Raw genomic sequence first — 15,646 nt, forward strand, 5'->3', positions numbered from 1 at the left:
CAATGCTAATGCTATCGTTTTCTGTCGCATGTGTTGTTCATTATATCTTTCTGCTTTGAGTGTCCATTTTGCTCTGCAGAGCATGACAACACGCAATGACAACTCCATTGTAAACCGTTAACCAAAACGTTACGTTAATATCTTTGATAATAATAACAATCCAACTGATACAGTCAGTGTTGTTGTGACTGAGTGAGTTCTACTTCTCAGTTCTCACAACCAATGCAACAGATTACATGCTGCATCTTTAGTGCCATCGTGTGGCGTTATCTATTTGGTGCAGTTGTTGCGTTCACTTTCACTTCAATCTCGGCCTGTCTCGGCTGAGTCGGCTCCACTCGGGTAACAGGAGATACCCGGGGAACCGGGGCAGACGGCCCCGGCCCCGGCCCGCCCCGCGGTAAAAGCTCGAAAACGGCCCCGTTACCCGGCTCGGTTCGGTTCGGATCGCGGGTAATTTCGGATCTCGGGCAGGTCCGAAGACCTCTAATACCCACACAACAGCCAGTAACCTCAACAGGTTGTTCCAGGAGGCCAAACTGATGCCAGTGTTGGCCACTAGAGGTCACTGTGTCTCCCCAATCGTCACACAGCAGATGCTGTCACTACATGAAGGTGACAAAACATTTGTGTGTGCTCTCTCTTTCTGAGGGAACTAAGCACTGCTACATCCCCCGGGGGTTTCTCAAGACAAGGAGCCTTTTGGCTCGGTCAATAAACCTGTCACTGTGCCAACACAGGGAGGCAGGCTGCGCTGTCTCTCTGTCAGCCATATGGTGTTATAGTTGGGCTTGAACTCTGTTCAACTGCAAAGCAACCGAATGTCCACATCTGTACTACAGTATCATATACACTAACTACTGGAAGAAAAGGAGAAAGAAAGAAAGAGGTGGAAGAGAGGGGGGGAGGGGGGGGGAAGACAGAGTGGGTGTTGGAATAAGGCTAGGCTACATACACAGAGATGTTCATTGAAAAATGTAGCTTTTTAAATGAAAACCATCTCCACACATATTTGTTATTTGCACCATGTCAGGAGTAATCTCCATCGATTTCCAGCGATTTCGCATGACCATGACGTCAGTGGTGGAAAAAGTAGGATACTCCCATTTTTTTAAAGTAAAAGTATCAATACTGTAATGTGGAAATAATCTGTTACAAGTAAAAGTCTGGAATTCAGAATTGACTTGAGTAATTAATGGATTGGTTTGCTGCTTTGCGGTTAGCTCTGGCCCATCGCTTTCACCTCCCGCATTGCTCCCGGTGAAGCTCTGACAGACCCGTCGGGAAACGCATGGACTCGAGATTATCGGCCCCGCCGAGCGCTATCTAGGTCGTCCTCAGACGAGCCCTCCATCGTTGTTTCCAGTCATCTCGGTTCTCCATACATCTGGCCAGCTCATTGGTGTTCTGTGTCCCTACGTCTTCCTTGAGTATGTCCACGTATGTTTTTGTGGGACGTCCTCGCGGCCGGTGCCCGTGTGTTGGCTCCCACAGTACCAATTTGCTGGCTGGAAGCTCCTGGTGTCTTTGGCAGTGTCCTGCTAGTCTCATTCTTCTGGTGGCAATTTTCTCGCTTACCTTTGGTATTCCCTCATACAGGCTCTCGTTTGAAACATGTGCACTCCTGTTGACGTTGAGTACTGCACGCAACATTCTAGTGTAGCACCCGTCTAGAGACTTCTGCAGGGTTGGCTTCAGGGTCCAGCATTCACTGCCATAGAGGAGAACAGACTCCACCGTTGCAAAGAAGAAGCTAAGTTTGATTTGGCGGGGGAGGTTAGAGTTCCATACACTGTTCATGCCGTTCAGGGCCCTCCAAGCGAGTGCCTTCCTTACTTTAAGGTCTTTCTCAGTTGAGTCGACCCATGCGCCCAGGTACTTGAAGTCCTTGACTTCCTTCAACACAGCTCCTTCTGTTGTTGTCAGAGGTGAGTGATCAGGTAGGTTATAGGTGATAACCTCAGTTTTCTTAGCGTTTAGCCTGAGACCAACTTTGGCACACTCTATCTCCACCCTGTTCAGGAGTTCTTGTGCTTGTTCCATGCTGTCGGAGAGCAGGCTGATGTCGTCCGCATAGTCCAGGTCTGTCAGAACTACTGCGGGATGCCGTCTTGACCTCCTTGGTGTTAGCGTGAAGCCAAGCTCTTGTTCCCGTCCCCCTATGGCTTTCCTGAGCGCATAATCTAGAACTATGTTGAAGAGGTAGGGGGCTAGGGTGTCTCCTTGCATTACCCCAGCTCGGATGTCAAACACCTCACTGCTGCCATCTGGGGTCACCACTTTGGCCCTTGTTTTTGCGTACATGGTCTCGATAGCCCGGAGAATGTTGGGAGGGACATTGTAGGCCTCAAGGATCTTCACCATCTTGCTTCTGTGGATAGAATCAAAAGCCTTTTTGAAGTCAATGAAGCACAGTACAGCTGCTAGGTTGTTCTTTTTCACCTCCTCTATTAATCTCCTTAATGCCAGGATCTGTGCTACGGTTGTTCTCTCCTCTCGAAAACCATTTTGGTTCTCTCTCAGGTGAGGGTCGATGGCATGCCGTATCCTGTTCAGTATCATTCGGTTGAAGACCTTAGCAGTGATACATGTCAGGCTGATGCCTCTGTAGTTGTCTGGCTTTGAGAGGTCTCCAGCTTTAGGCACCGGGATGATATTAGACAGAGACCATATTTCAGGTTGCTTGTTGTGCTGTAGAGCATTGTTGCAAAAGTCTAGGATGAGGTTGTCTAGGTCGCAGTTCTTCAAGACCTCTGGGGGTATGCCATCCGGCCCAGCACTCTTTCCCTCTCTTAGGGTGGATTTTGCCCTGGCGAGCTCGCTGATTGTGAAGGGTCCATCGTCGATGTTCAGGCCCTGGAGGACTGTCGGTATATTTTCCTCCTCTCCCTCTTCCACTGATGTTCCCAGGAGCCTCTGGAAGTGGTCGAACCATGTTGCCACCCTCTCCTCTGGACTGTGTCCCTCCACCTGGCCCTCCTTGGCCCTCTTCCGCCCTGTCATCTCATTTATTACCTTCCAGGCCTCCCCGTATTGCCTTTCACCTTGCGCTGCCTGCACTCTTCGCACACTTTCCATCACTTCTTCCCCTTTGATGGCGTCGTAGGTGCTGAAGAGAGACTGTTTGGCCTCGTTCAGTGTCTCGCGACCCTCCTCTGTTGGTTCACGCTCAAAGTTGAGTCGTGCTTCCTCCATCCTGCCTCGTGCTGCTACAACCTTCGGGTGTCTGGACCGTGGTGGTGCTCTTACTCTGTTCAGCACTGGTACGCACAGTCTGGTCGCCTCCTCATTCGCTGTGATGAATCTCCCATATTCACGGCTGGGCTCCTCTCCCCTATCCAGCTGCCGAAAGCGCTTCCTGACTTCCTCCGAGTACCTGGTTTGGAGGCCCGGATTGGTCGTGAGTGCCTTCCAGTCATGCCGAATCTTGGGGCTTGGCTTGGGGACCCTGAGGCTCAGTCGCACCCTCATGGAGACCACACGGTGATCAGAGCCTACAGAGCTGAACGTGCTGTATGGCTCAGCGTTCAGGATGGAATTCCTCCACTTTTGCCTCACTAGGATATAGTCCAACTGATATAGCCTAGGTAGCTCCCCAGGCCTTGAGGCTCGGTCTCGGAAGGTCCATCTCTTCCCTGTTCTCTTCCTGAACATGGTGTTCGCTGCCAGGAGCTGGTGTTCCATGAGAAGGGCTGTGAGGTATGCGCCGTTGCGGTTGGTAGACTCATGGTATGGGAATGGTGCATCCTCCTGTCCGATCCTGGCGTTGAAGTCGCCAAGGATTGCCAGGAAGTTGTGCGCTGGGACACCTCGGACTGCTGTTGTGAGGTCCTCATAGAACTCCTCAACATCCTCAGGTGTTGCCGTGTTAGTGGGCGAGTACACCACTATGACTGTTGTCACTGGGTTACCTGCGAACTCAGCCATGAGGATCCTTTCGGTGTGCTTGTGAACCCGTCGGAGGGCCTTGCGCGCTAGAGAGCCTAGCATTAGTCCTACGCCTCCTGTTGCAGCCTGGGCCTTGTTTCGCCACGCAGATGCAGTGATGAACGTGCGTTTCTCCACTTGGCAGTAAACTATCTGGTCGTTAGTGTTAGTGTGGACTCTTCTGTGTTCCTGGACTCCCAGGATCTCTACCCCCTGTTCTTCAGCACAATGTGCCAATTCCACCAGTCTAGCTTCTTCTCTCACTGTGCATGCGTTGAAGGTCCCCATTACAAATGGTCTCCGACAACGCATGAGTGCATTGGACGGGATGCTGTGGTCAGACAGAACCCTCCCTCGTTCCCGTGGGTTTGAGGTCCTGTCGTCATGATGCCCTCCGGAAGGGGGACCAGCACCACCATCCGCCGCGGTGCTCCTGCGGACTCCCGCCGCTGGAAGTATAGGATTTGAAATGACTTTGTTCTTCATGGTTGGCTTTTCAATGCTAGTTTAAGGGCTGTGGGGTCGCAAATTCTCACAGTCCTGGTTTTTACCTCAGAGTGACCTTCTCCTAGGTGGGTTGCCTACCATGGCTAAGAGCCCCACCCGCCCCGAGCGCTCAATACTAGTGAAAATAAACAAAACCGTTTCACTACTCACCAAACCAAAGGTCGTTTTGTGCTGTTGAAAGTCTATTCTCCGCGGTGGTGAACCCCTCAGCACCCCACCTACTCTGTAAAATACATTATTTTTGGCATGAAATAAAGTGCATCCAACTCGACCGCCGCTTATTTACGGGTTGTGAACCATTGTATCTGCGGTGGCCGCTAGGTGGCCTGAGGTGTGTGCGTTTTATTTCATGACAAAAATAATGTATTTTACAGAGTAGGTGGGGTGCTGAGAGGTTTACCACCGCGGAGAATAGACTTTCAACAACGCAAAACTACCTTTGGTTTGGTGAGTAGTGAAACGGTTTTGTTTATTTTCACTAGTATTGAGCGCTCGGCGGGGCCGACAATCTCGAGTCCATGCGTTTCCCGACGGGTCTGTCAGAGCTTCACCGGGAGCAATGCGGGAGGTGAAAGCGATGGACCAGAGCTACTTTGCGGTGTGACCGTACGTAGCTAAGTCTGGAATTTAAAAAATGACTTCAGTAAAAGTACAAAAGTATTGGTATAAAAATGTATATAAAGTACCCTAGGCTACTAAAAGTAGAAAGTACTCATAATGCTTTCAAATGTATAAAATGTATTAAAAAAATAGCAGATCTACAATGCATTGCATCACGGCCCATTGTGAGCTTCTAAGTAGGCCTACAGTATATAGGGCTAAAACTTTCAAATAATTGTAGTGGAGTAAAATTATAATATTTGACTCTGAGATGTAGTGGAGTAGGAGTAAAAGTACTGAAAATACTCCAGTACAGTCAAATATACCTCAAAACTGTACTTAAAGGAGTAGTTCACCACTTTTCAACCTGTCTTCATAGGTCCTCACTAATGTTCATAATAAAATAGCACACTTTTTTTTCTATTCAGTCTGGGTCTCATAGGAGAGCTGTCAAATCCTTCTACCGGTGACATCATCGTTTGACAAAAAAATAATAATAATATTTTTGAAAAATAAAAAGGATTTTTATTATCACGAGAACAATGGCTTCCACTTTAACATTGCAACTTTTTCAGGAATAGAAAGCCTGCAGTTTCTATTAGCTTGCATTTCCCATTGATGATGTCACCGGTAGAAGGATTTGACCCACCCACAGCTCTCCTATGAGACCCAAACTGAGTGGGAAAATGTTTTAATATTTTATCATGAACATTAGTGAGGACCTATTATATGAAGATAGGTTGAAAAGTGGTGGAGTGCCCCTTTAAGTACAGTACTTTAACTTAGTTACTCTACACACTGCATGACGTACACCCGGCGTATTGTACACACATCTCATGTGACATTTGACAGCACTCCAGTGTGTAAGCAACGGGCACACAGAGACAGGCAAAGGTCATGATGGGTTTGATGTGAATGTGAACCCTTTTTAGCCGCTAACCTTGTGGCCACATCTGGACTGTATAACAAAGAGGGGGTGGGTGGGCGGGGGTGGTGGTGGGAGGGGCTGTACTACTGGGGAGATTGGAGCTTGACTGACAGGTCAGCTTTAGGTTTGATGGTTTCATCTGAACCCTTTTGAACCTTCAAGGAGGCAACATCTGGACTTTGTCAAGTATTACGATACAGTACGATACAGAACTGAGGATAAGAGCAGGCAGGCAGGCAAGCAGGCAGGCAGGCAGACAGACAGACAGACAGACAGACAGACAGACAGACAGACAGAGATGAATTCGCTTTTTGTACTTGACCATAGCCATGATGATTCAACTCCAAAATAGTTTTAAAAGGATTGATCCCCACAGCCACACATACACTTACGCACTTACGCACGCACTTACGCACGCACTTACTTACGCACGCAGGCACGCACGCACGCACACACGCACGCACGCACACACACACACACACACACACACACACACACACACACACACACACACACACACACACACACACACACACACACACACGCACACACACACACACACACACACAATTGAATTCCATTCAATTCAATTCAAAGGGCTTCATTGGCATGAGAAAACATATGTTTACAATGCCAAAGCAGAAGTGTACACAATACAATACAATACAATCGGAACAAAATATGTACAGCCTACAGGTGAAAAGAGTGTAACAGTTTTCATGCGTCAAGGTTACGTGCAGGCAGAGCAGGGATACACACACACACACACACACACACACACACACACACACACACACACACACACACACACACACACACACACACACACACACACACACACACACACACTTGCACTCATGCAATGCTGGTGTGCGGGCTGACATAACAATCAGACAAGCTGACAGACAGACTAACTGTACACAGATAGACAGTTGAGCTCTTCTGGGAGTTTGCCGCATAGAGACTGGCTGACAAGATGTCAAGCTGAAAGACAGAGAAAAGCAGGCAGTCAAGGATCCAAGACAGGGGAAAAAAAGCATAGACAGGCAGGCAGAAATAGATGGGAAGGCAGAGAGGCAGATGGGGGTCAAACAGGCGAGCAGGCAGACAGACACGGAAGATACAGTAGGTGCACAGGAATATAATCAGCTGTACAGAAATACAGAAGAGTGACAGATATCTGCAACGAGCAAGCTGGTGGAATGTCTGACAGACAGACAGACAGACAGACAGACAGACAGACAGACAGACAGACAGACAGACAGACAGACAGACAGACAGACAGACAGACAGACAGACACAAACGTGTGTGGAAAGACAAAGAAGCAGATAAGAAGAAACAAAGGGCAAGCAGACACACATGCAGGGCTGACGCACAGATAGATAAACAGATGTGTAGACAAGAGCAGATGTAAACTAGCAAGCAGGAAGGATCAGAGACATGTTGGCCAGGAGACAGACAGACAGACAGACAGACAGACAGACAGACAGACAGACAGACAGACAGACAGACAGACGAGAATACAAACCAAGTTGATGAGCTGCAGGAGAAAGGAAAGACGGGTAAACAGAAAGACACAGGCAGGATCAAATCTCACTGAAAACTGGAAAGATGTACTGTAAAGGCAGGCACTATCATTCATTTAGAGAATTTTTGCTAACAACAATAGCTTCCTGTTATGTTTACCTTTTTATTTTATTTTATTTCTATTACATTTTTTAAAAGTCATTCATAGCCAAGCCACGATTTTCCCGAGTTATTTCAGTACCCCCAGACTGCCACAGCTCGAGTTTCCCGAGTTGGCAGCCATTTTGAAAAACATAAATAAAAAAATGCCTAAAATGTATTAGGCATGATCGCAATCGCGAAATTGCATGTTTAGCCCCATAACAAACACATCTTTCTAAATGGCAGCCATGTTTGTTTGTTTTGTTTGACTTTGAAGGCTTCTATCTCATGAATGCCTGAACGGATTTCCAAGCAGTTTTTTGTTTGAAAGCTGTGAAAAAGTACTAGGAGATCTAGGCATGGGCGTGCACGATCCGTGCACTAAAAATTTACCCGTGCACTCGAAATTTAGGAACGTGGCAGTGAGGAACTCGGGGGCCATTTTGAAAAAGCAGATAACTGTCTGTGTTTTTGCATTGTGTCGCTTGGAAGTCAATGTGGTTGTATTGATATTGTTTCATCTTCCTTTGCTCCTTTTGTCCTGCACATGATGGGAGAGACAGGGTGTAGAACATGATTCGGGTCATCAATATGTCCATATTTGTTTGTGGCAAATTTTCAGTTTTTAGTTTTTTACATTATAACATTATAATTTTATAAGGTTTTGCTTCAGAATATGTGTGACACTGATTTACTATGACACTACAGTATGGCATTAGGAGTCCATATAGGTCTAGGAAAGTGGTTCTCTCACTTTTTATTTTCAAGGACCCCCTTAACTCTGAGAGTGCACAAATGGACCATTTGGTACCATTAAAAGGTACCAAATGTGCACTCTCAGAGTTATAAACATGTAAAGGTAATTTATGTATTTCTACTTTCTAGTAATATTATTGTCTGCCCATTTGTATGTCCATAGCAAAAAGTCCACCACAAGCCAAGACCCCTTATAATGTGTGTCTTCCTTTTTCTCCTTGCAGGCTCTATAAGGGCAGTGCCGGGTACTGCAGTGCGTACAGAGGCCAGGTGTGCCGCGACGTCCTGCGCGATGACTCGCTAGTTTTCTTCAACTCCTCCCACTCTGACCCCGAGGACGTGCAGGAGTTCCTGGTCCAGAGCTGGTGGGCGGAGCTGGACGGACTGAGCATGCTCTGTAGCCCCGTGGCGCGCTCCCTTCTCTGTCACCTCGCTTTCCCTGACTGTAACCCCTCGGGGTTAGGGCCTGCACCCAAGCCTGTCTGCAGGTAGGTGTCCTGTAGTGGTGTAAAGTAACTAAGTACATTTACTTAAGTACTGTCATTAATATACCTTTGAGTTGTTATTTGGAAATAAGAAAAAAGTCACACCCCACCCGGTGTACTTTGCAATACAAACCCCCAAATCAATTAATGTCATAGTTCAATGTTGAAAATGGGTGGTTCTCCCCTTTAAGTACAATTTTCTGGTATTCGTACTTTACTTGAGTATTTCCAAATCTCCAATACTTTTGCTTCTACTCATCTCGGATCCAAATATTCACTCCACTAGGCCCACATTTAGGCCTATTTGAACACTTAAGTTTCTAGTTACTTAGCAGATATAAATTATAATATTATAAAACATATATTAAAGGACAACTTTAGTTTTTTACAACGAGGGTTCATATTTTAGATTGTAATTAGCGAAAAGAAAAAGTGATTGTTAAAATGTTTTCATTCGCTTCGTTCTATTGTTTTATAGCATTTACCATGCTAAAATGTGGGGCATGCGTACGCATGGGGGCATGCGTACAAGTGGCTACATGTGTCTTTTTAGACACAATAAGCCAGCAGTTTCTTTATTGCTATTTACAGTAACACTTCTAGCCCCCATAAGTCACATCCAACCATGAAAGGTTGCGTTGTATCTTGGGAATGGGCTTATTCTGTGTAAAATGACATATTTAGCCACTTGTACGCATGCCCCCAACCACTGAAATAAGAATCTCTAAAACAATAGAAAGAAGTAAATTAAATCAGTTTAACACTCATCTTTTATATTCTTTAATTACAATCTAAAATATGAACCCTTGTTGTAAAAAACTAAAGTTGTCCTTTAACCATTTTTGCCCTATTTTATAACTAGGCTATATGAAATTATACACATAGGACTAGGAGCTAACCGGGGGTCGAACGCTTGCCTGTTTGCCTTCAGGAGAAAGTCCCCTTTTTATGCCTACATGTACATACAGTAACTTGCCAAACCACAGTTGTGCTCCGCCCTGCTGTCATTCAATACAAAGTCTAGGCCAGGTTGTTTTGTTTTCCCCTCCTGATAAGTCTGGTTTTAGCAAGAAACCTAAAAGTCTTATAATGGGTGGCCAACCAAAAGGCAAAAAAAAGCAAATGAAGTCGTCAGCACTCGCAAATAGGTATACAATAACACTTTTAATAACGCAGCAGAAGGAAACGGCCCCAGACCTTTCCTCAGCATTTCATGAGACATGTGGGTGTTCAGTCTGGTTAGAGGACATGGCTAGCAGTACATTGATAGTGTAAATCGCTAGGTTCCATTGATAGGCTTTTTAATGGGTTAATCGGTCACAATTCGTAGGGCTTATCTGTGAATCATTGTTATCATCCATATTTTAACAATTTTAAGTATATGCACTTGCTTGACTGGCCCCACAATAGATAAAGACACATTGTGTAATAAAGCGATAGCAAATTAATCACTGACCATCATCAGTGATTAAAAGCCAGAAATGTGCTATTTATGTGTTCATTTCATTAAGTGTCCCGCGAAGCTTGGCCGATGTGACCTTATTAGCGTACAACAAACTTTGAGTGTTTTTTGCCAAGATGTAGACCAGATGTAGGCCACGCTTCGCATCCAAGACAAAGCCAGATGTTTGAGTTTGGTTCTTTCCAGGAACACCGCTCAAAAATGACCACATCACATCACATCACATCACATCACATCACATCACATCACATCGTGTTGTCTATCAGTCCAAAACCGTTCGTTTTGCATTTATCATTTTAAAAATGATTTAAACTAGTGAAAACAGCCGATCTACAAGCACACAACGTTGTGTGCTTGTAGATCTGCTGTTTTCACTACTTTTGTGCGACGGCCTTGTATGATGAAGCAGGGCTTTACTTTGCGAAAGAACGTACAAATTTGAAACTTGGAGATACAAGGTTTCCACTCGACAGCGACGATAATGTGATTGGTAACAACCAACACAATTAGTTATTTTCCCATTCCTTCTACTCAATGAATGGTTCCTAATCTTCCCCATTATGTCCACTCTGTGCTCCCTCTTCCCCCACAGAGAGCATTGTCTGGCAGTGAAAGAGCTGTACTGTCATAAGGAGTGGCTCGTCATGGAGGGTAGCAGTGCGTCCCAGACAGGCTTTTACAGCTCCGGGGCCAGGGCTGGGTCCCCCAACCTGCTGCTGCCAAACTGCCAGGCCTTACCAAGCCTCAGCACAGACCCAGACTCGTGTACACACGTCCCTTTCATTGGTAAGAGACCACATAGGCTTTCTTCATGGCTGAGTGAAAACAGTGTGGTTGGTAGTTAACCAAGTGTCTCTGGGCGTTGGTGTGACTCATGCTGTGCATTGTTTCCTGTCCATTCCACTACATTTTTGCTGTGCTGACTGAAAATAATAACTGAACACCTGCTGATGTTACCCTGCGTTTTGACAGCGGGCAACAGCCGGCAACTCTGGGCGATGTCGTCCAAAAGTTAAAATATGTTCATGTTTTTGAGGCGACGTTTACCACTATTGCCTCATCGCCTGCTATCGCCAGTAGTTGCCATTGACTATCAGTTAAAGGTTATACAGAATTTAGCGTTACACAGCATTTCCAAATTCATTCTGTACTTTAATCTGCTGCTTGTGTACTGTATGATTGGGTAATCAAAGATGTAAGCTCACATCTCTTGACCAGTCTAACCATCAATTTTACAATTTACAATTTAGGCATCATGTGTGCTTCAGGACTCAGGAGAATCAAGTCAAATCAAATCAAACTTTATTTATACAGCACATTTAAAACCGAGATTGACTAAAGTGCTGTACAGAGCAGGAGCAAAACAATAAAAGCAATGGGACCGAAGAACAGGAGGACAGTGACAAATGGGCAGGGTATTTCAAAAGCAAGGGCTTTATACTGTGTTTAGACTTTAACAAGGAGAACACAGTATGGAGTACAGAGATACAGTATATTATACAAGAACACTATGAGTCAGAACCTAGCAGTACTGGCAAGAACTGACACAGCAGGTGAACATGACTACTAACACGATTGGCTGAGACTAGGCTGTCCTTCTAGCCTATGTCCGACCATACCTCGTGTTGTTTACAGTACGTTTATGACTAAATAAGTATTCAATCAATCAATCACTCAATCAATCAATCAATCAAAAGGTCAACAACATTTACAATTCAAAGGATGCATGAGACAAGACAGGACAACTGGAAACACTATAGGTCTTGGACATTACTTCAAAATAAAGTAAAACCCCAACTTCAACAAAGAAACCACAATAAAAAGAATTGCGCTACAAAATAAAGCGACACAACAGCGAGACAGATCATGAGAAAAAAAACAAGACAAACTAGCTTTGAACAGGAAGCTGTTTAGAAGATATAATTCTCAAGAGCATTTCTGAAAGCCAAGATGAAGCCTCCATCATACACGCGCACAGCACACGCACGCACGCACGCACGCACGCACGCACGCACGCACGCACACACACACACACACACACACACACACACACACACACACACACACACACACAGACAGACAGACACTGGTTTATCCATTAGCAATAACAGCAAAGGAAGGAAGTGTCCAGAAAGCGTGCGTCAGTTTAAATCCAGGAGGTATTCTGTATAGGGAGGGTCTGTTACTGGAGTGCAGTGGCGGTCACTGCGTACTGGTGAGGTCACTGGGAGGCTGTCGCTGGTCTGAGCCAAGACCCACAGCTGCTGGAGGTGTGAGAGACAGAGAGAGTTTGTGAAAGTGTGTATGCGTGTGTGCGTGCGTGCGTGCGTGTGTGCGTGTGCGTGTGTGTGTGTGTGTGTGTGTGCAAGGGCGTCACAAGGGGGGGGGGGGGGGTGGGACTGAGTTAGGGCCCACGGTGGAGGGGCCCTCGTAACTTTAGCTATTGAAAAATAGCAGATATACAAGCTTGCAGCGCGGCACCGAGTGCCGCGCTGCAAGCTTGTAGATCTGCTATTTTTGAAAAGTCGTGAAAATGTGTGAAAATCTTTGAATGTAACTCAAATTCTGCTTCTGGGGTGGTCCCTGGAACTAAGTATTTTGAGATGGGGGTCCATGGCCAAATACATATCATCTTGGGGGTCCTTCACATGTAAAAGATTGAGCACCACTGACGTGGAAACATAGGTTTCTTGCACACATTTTCATGATTTAAAAAAAAAATAGCAGATCTACAAGCTCGCAGCGCGGCACTCGGTGCCGCGCTGTGAGCTTGTAGATCTGCTATTTTTCAATAGTTAACATTCATGGGGGGCCCGCAGTGAAACCTTGTACCCAGGGCCCAGAATTTGGTGTGACGCCCCTGTGTGTGTGTGTGTGTGTGTGTGTGTGTTATATGTCATGACTGCATGTTTTCACTGTAATACAATCTCATTCATCTACGTTAGACATCCTGACTTTGAGCAGAGTGAATCAGCATTCTGTCCTCTCTACATCCAGTAGTTTTCAAAACCAGGAAGTGTATAAGAATGCTTTGTGTTTGTTTTCGGTATTCAACAATACTTCCTCCCTGGCTAAATATTTACAGTGTATTATCATTCCATAATATATTGTTACAAAGTGATTTCATAATATTGTGTCCAGGTGTCGCCTTTCGGCCACACACAAGGTCATGGGTTCGATCCTGGGGACGGCCAACTCAGTGTATAATTCAGCATTTCATGCTTTCTTTTTGTTATGTCTGTTCCAGATATCAAGAAAGATGAAGTCACAAGTAAGTTTCATTTCATAATTAGCACCCACATTCCACCTACACATGACTCTATTATACAATAACATACCCAGTGGTGTAAAGTAACTTAAGGGGGAAGACCACCCATTTCAATATTGAACTGTGTCATTAATATACCTTAGAGGAGTTCTGTGGAAATGAATACAAAAAGTACCACCCCTTCTGTGTTGCCTAGAACTGGAGGATTGATTTAGAGCAGGGGTCCCCAAACTTTTTCCAGTGAGGGCCACATAACTTTTCCCTTCTCTGATGGGGTCAGTTAGTAACAGAAAAAGTGTGACGATCGCAGGGGTGCCTATCGCAGGTGTTCAACGCGACTGGTGACTGTACTCGCCGCCAGACTCACGGCATTAAAGACATCTTTCTTCTCGGGACACACCTCCTCCACAACAACATTCAAACGTTTCTTGACAAACTCTCCCTCAGTGAAAGGTTTACCGCCTATTGCGATCAGCTGAGCAACACGGAAACTGGCCCGAACTGATGATTGGTTCAGCTGAGTTTGGCATACTAATGTAGTCTGCTGAGCTAACAGTCCACTTTTTAGCTTTGATAGTTTGTCTGCTCGCATTTGGCCTTGCAAGCTATCATACTTGTCTTTGTGACGGGATTCATAATGTCGGCGCAGATTGTATTCTTTGAATACCACCACCGTGTCTTGACAGATGAGACAAACAGCCTTTTCTTTGCATTGAACAAAAAAATAATCGTGTGTCCACTGCGGGTTAAATACCCTGCATTCTGAAACATTTTTTCTCTTAGTCTTACCCAACCTTTTTGCCTTCATTCCGTTCTGGGGGGCTCACGTTCACGTTCTATGACTGGGGCAAAGTGAGGTTGTAGTAGCAACATTTCTTTTTTTCCCCCGTCATTGTTCAGGGGGCCGGGTCAAATGTGGAGGCGGGCCATGTCCGGCCCCCGGGCCTTAGTTTGGGGACCCCTGATTTAGAGGTTTGTATTGTAGGCTAATGTACACCGGTGTGATGTCATCTCGGTGTGATTTACAATACAAACCCCAAAATATATCCTCCAGTTCAAGGCAACACAGAAAGGGGGGGGGGACTTTTTTATTTAATTTCCACACAACTCCTCTAAGGTATATTAATGACACAGTTCAATATTGAAAATGGGTGGTCTTCCTCTTTAATACAATTTGGAGGTGTTTGTACTGGAGTATTTCCAATTTCCAATACTTTTGCTTCTACTCCAATATGTCTTGGATCCAAATATTGTACTTTTACTCCACTACATGTATTTGACAACTTTAGTTGCTAGTTACTTTGTAGATTTAGAATTGTATTATTATACATACATTAGCCACTTCAGCCCTATACAGTATATGTTTTGGCCATTTGAAAATAGACGATCTACAAGCTCACAATGCGTCGCAATGCAATGCATTGTGAGCTTGTAGATCTACTATTTTCATACATTTTATACGAACATTCTGCTTTCTAATACTTTTGTACTTTTACAGAAGTACATTTTTAATTCCGGACTTTTACTTGAAACAGAGTACGTTTACGTTGCAGTATTGATACTTTTATTTAAGTAAAATAAATAGTACCTTTTCCACCATATTATGTCAATCTTTAATCCGTAAATGTCTCCACAGCTACGTGTTACAATGACAGGGGACGCTTCTACCAAGGCAGACTGAATATGACCAGCTCTGGAATACCTTGCCAGTCATGGAGCCAACAGGTAGGCCTACTGACTCTTTCTGTGTGTGTGTGTGTGTGTGTGTGTGTGTGTGTGTGTGTGTGTGTGTGTGTGTGTGTGTGGGAAAGAATTATGTAAAATAGGGTATTTTCATATCACACGGTTATTTATTATACATAATGATAAATAGAACCAGAACCGGCCCAGGTCCAATTGAACATGACTCTTGGTCCCCGATTCCGAAAATACTCGGGACCCGAGAGACATGTGTGCATGCGTGCGTGCGTGTGAGTGAACGTTTGCACACAACACACACACTTGCACATGAGTGCATTTCAAAGTGTTACGTAGTCCAAGCGTT

The 15,646-nt window shown here is 45.2% G+C and overlaps 1 protein-coding gene across 1 annotated transcript in view; it reads left to right on the plus strand.

Annotated features, from left to right (window-relative positions):
* Positions 1-15,646, plus strand: part of musk (muscle, skeletal, receptor tyrosine kinase) — a gene marked incomplete at both ends in the record, with an annotated part of 55,296 nt that overhangs the window by 14,390 nt on the left and 25,260 nt on the right. The window contains 4 exons of the mRNA XM_080743540.1: positions 8,612-8,875; positions 10,927-11,120; positions 13,582-13,605; positions 15,239-15,327. Coding sequence (XP_080599666.1) covers positions 8,612-8,875; positions 10,927-11,120; positions 13,582-13,605; positions 15,239-15,327 — 571 coding nt within the window. The remainder of the gene's footprint in view (positions 1-8,611; positions 8,876-10,926; positions 11,121-13,581; positions 13,606-15,238; positions 15,328-15,646) is intronic.

This window comes from Nannobrachium achirus, assembly GCF_963921795.1.
Source record: "Nannobrachium achirus genome assembly, chromosome: 15".
Taxonomy (NCBI): domain Eukaryota; kingdom Metazoa; phylum Chordata; class Actinopteri; order Myctophiformes; family Myctophidae; genus Nannobrachium; species Nannobrachium achirus.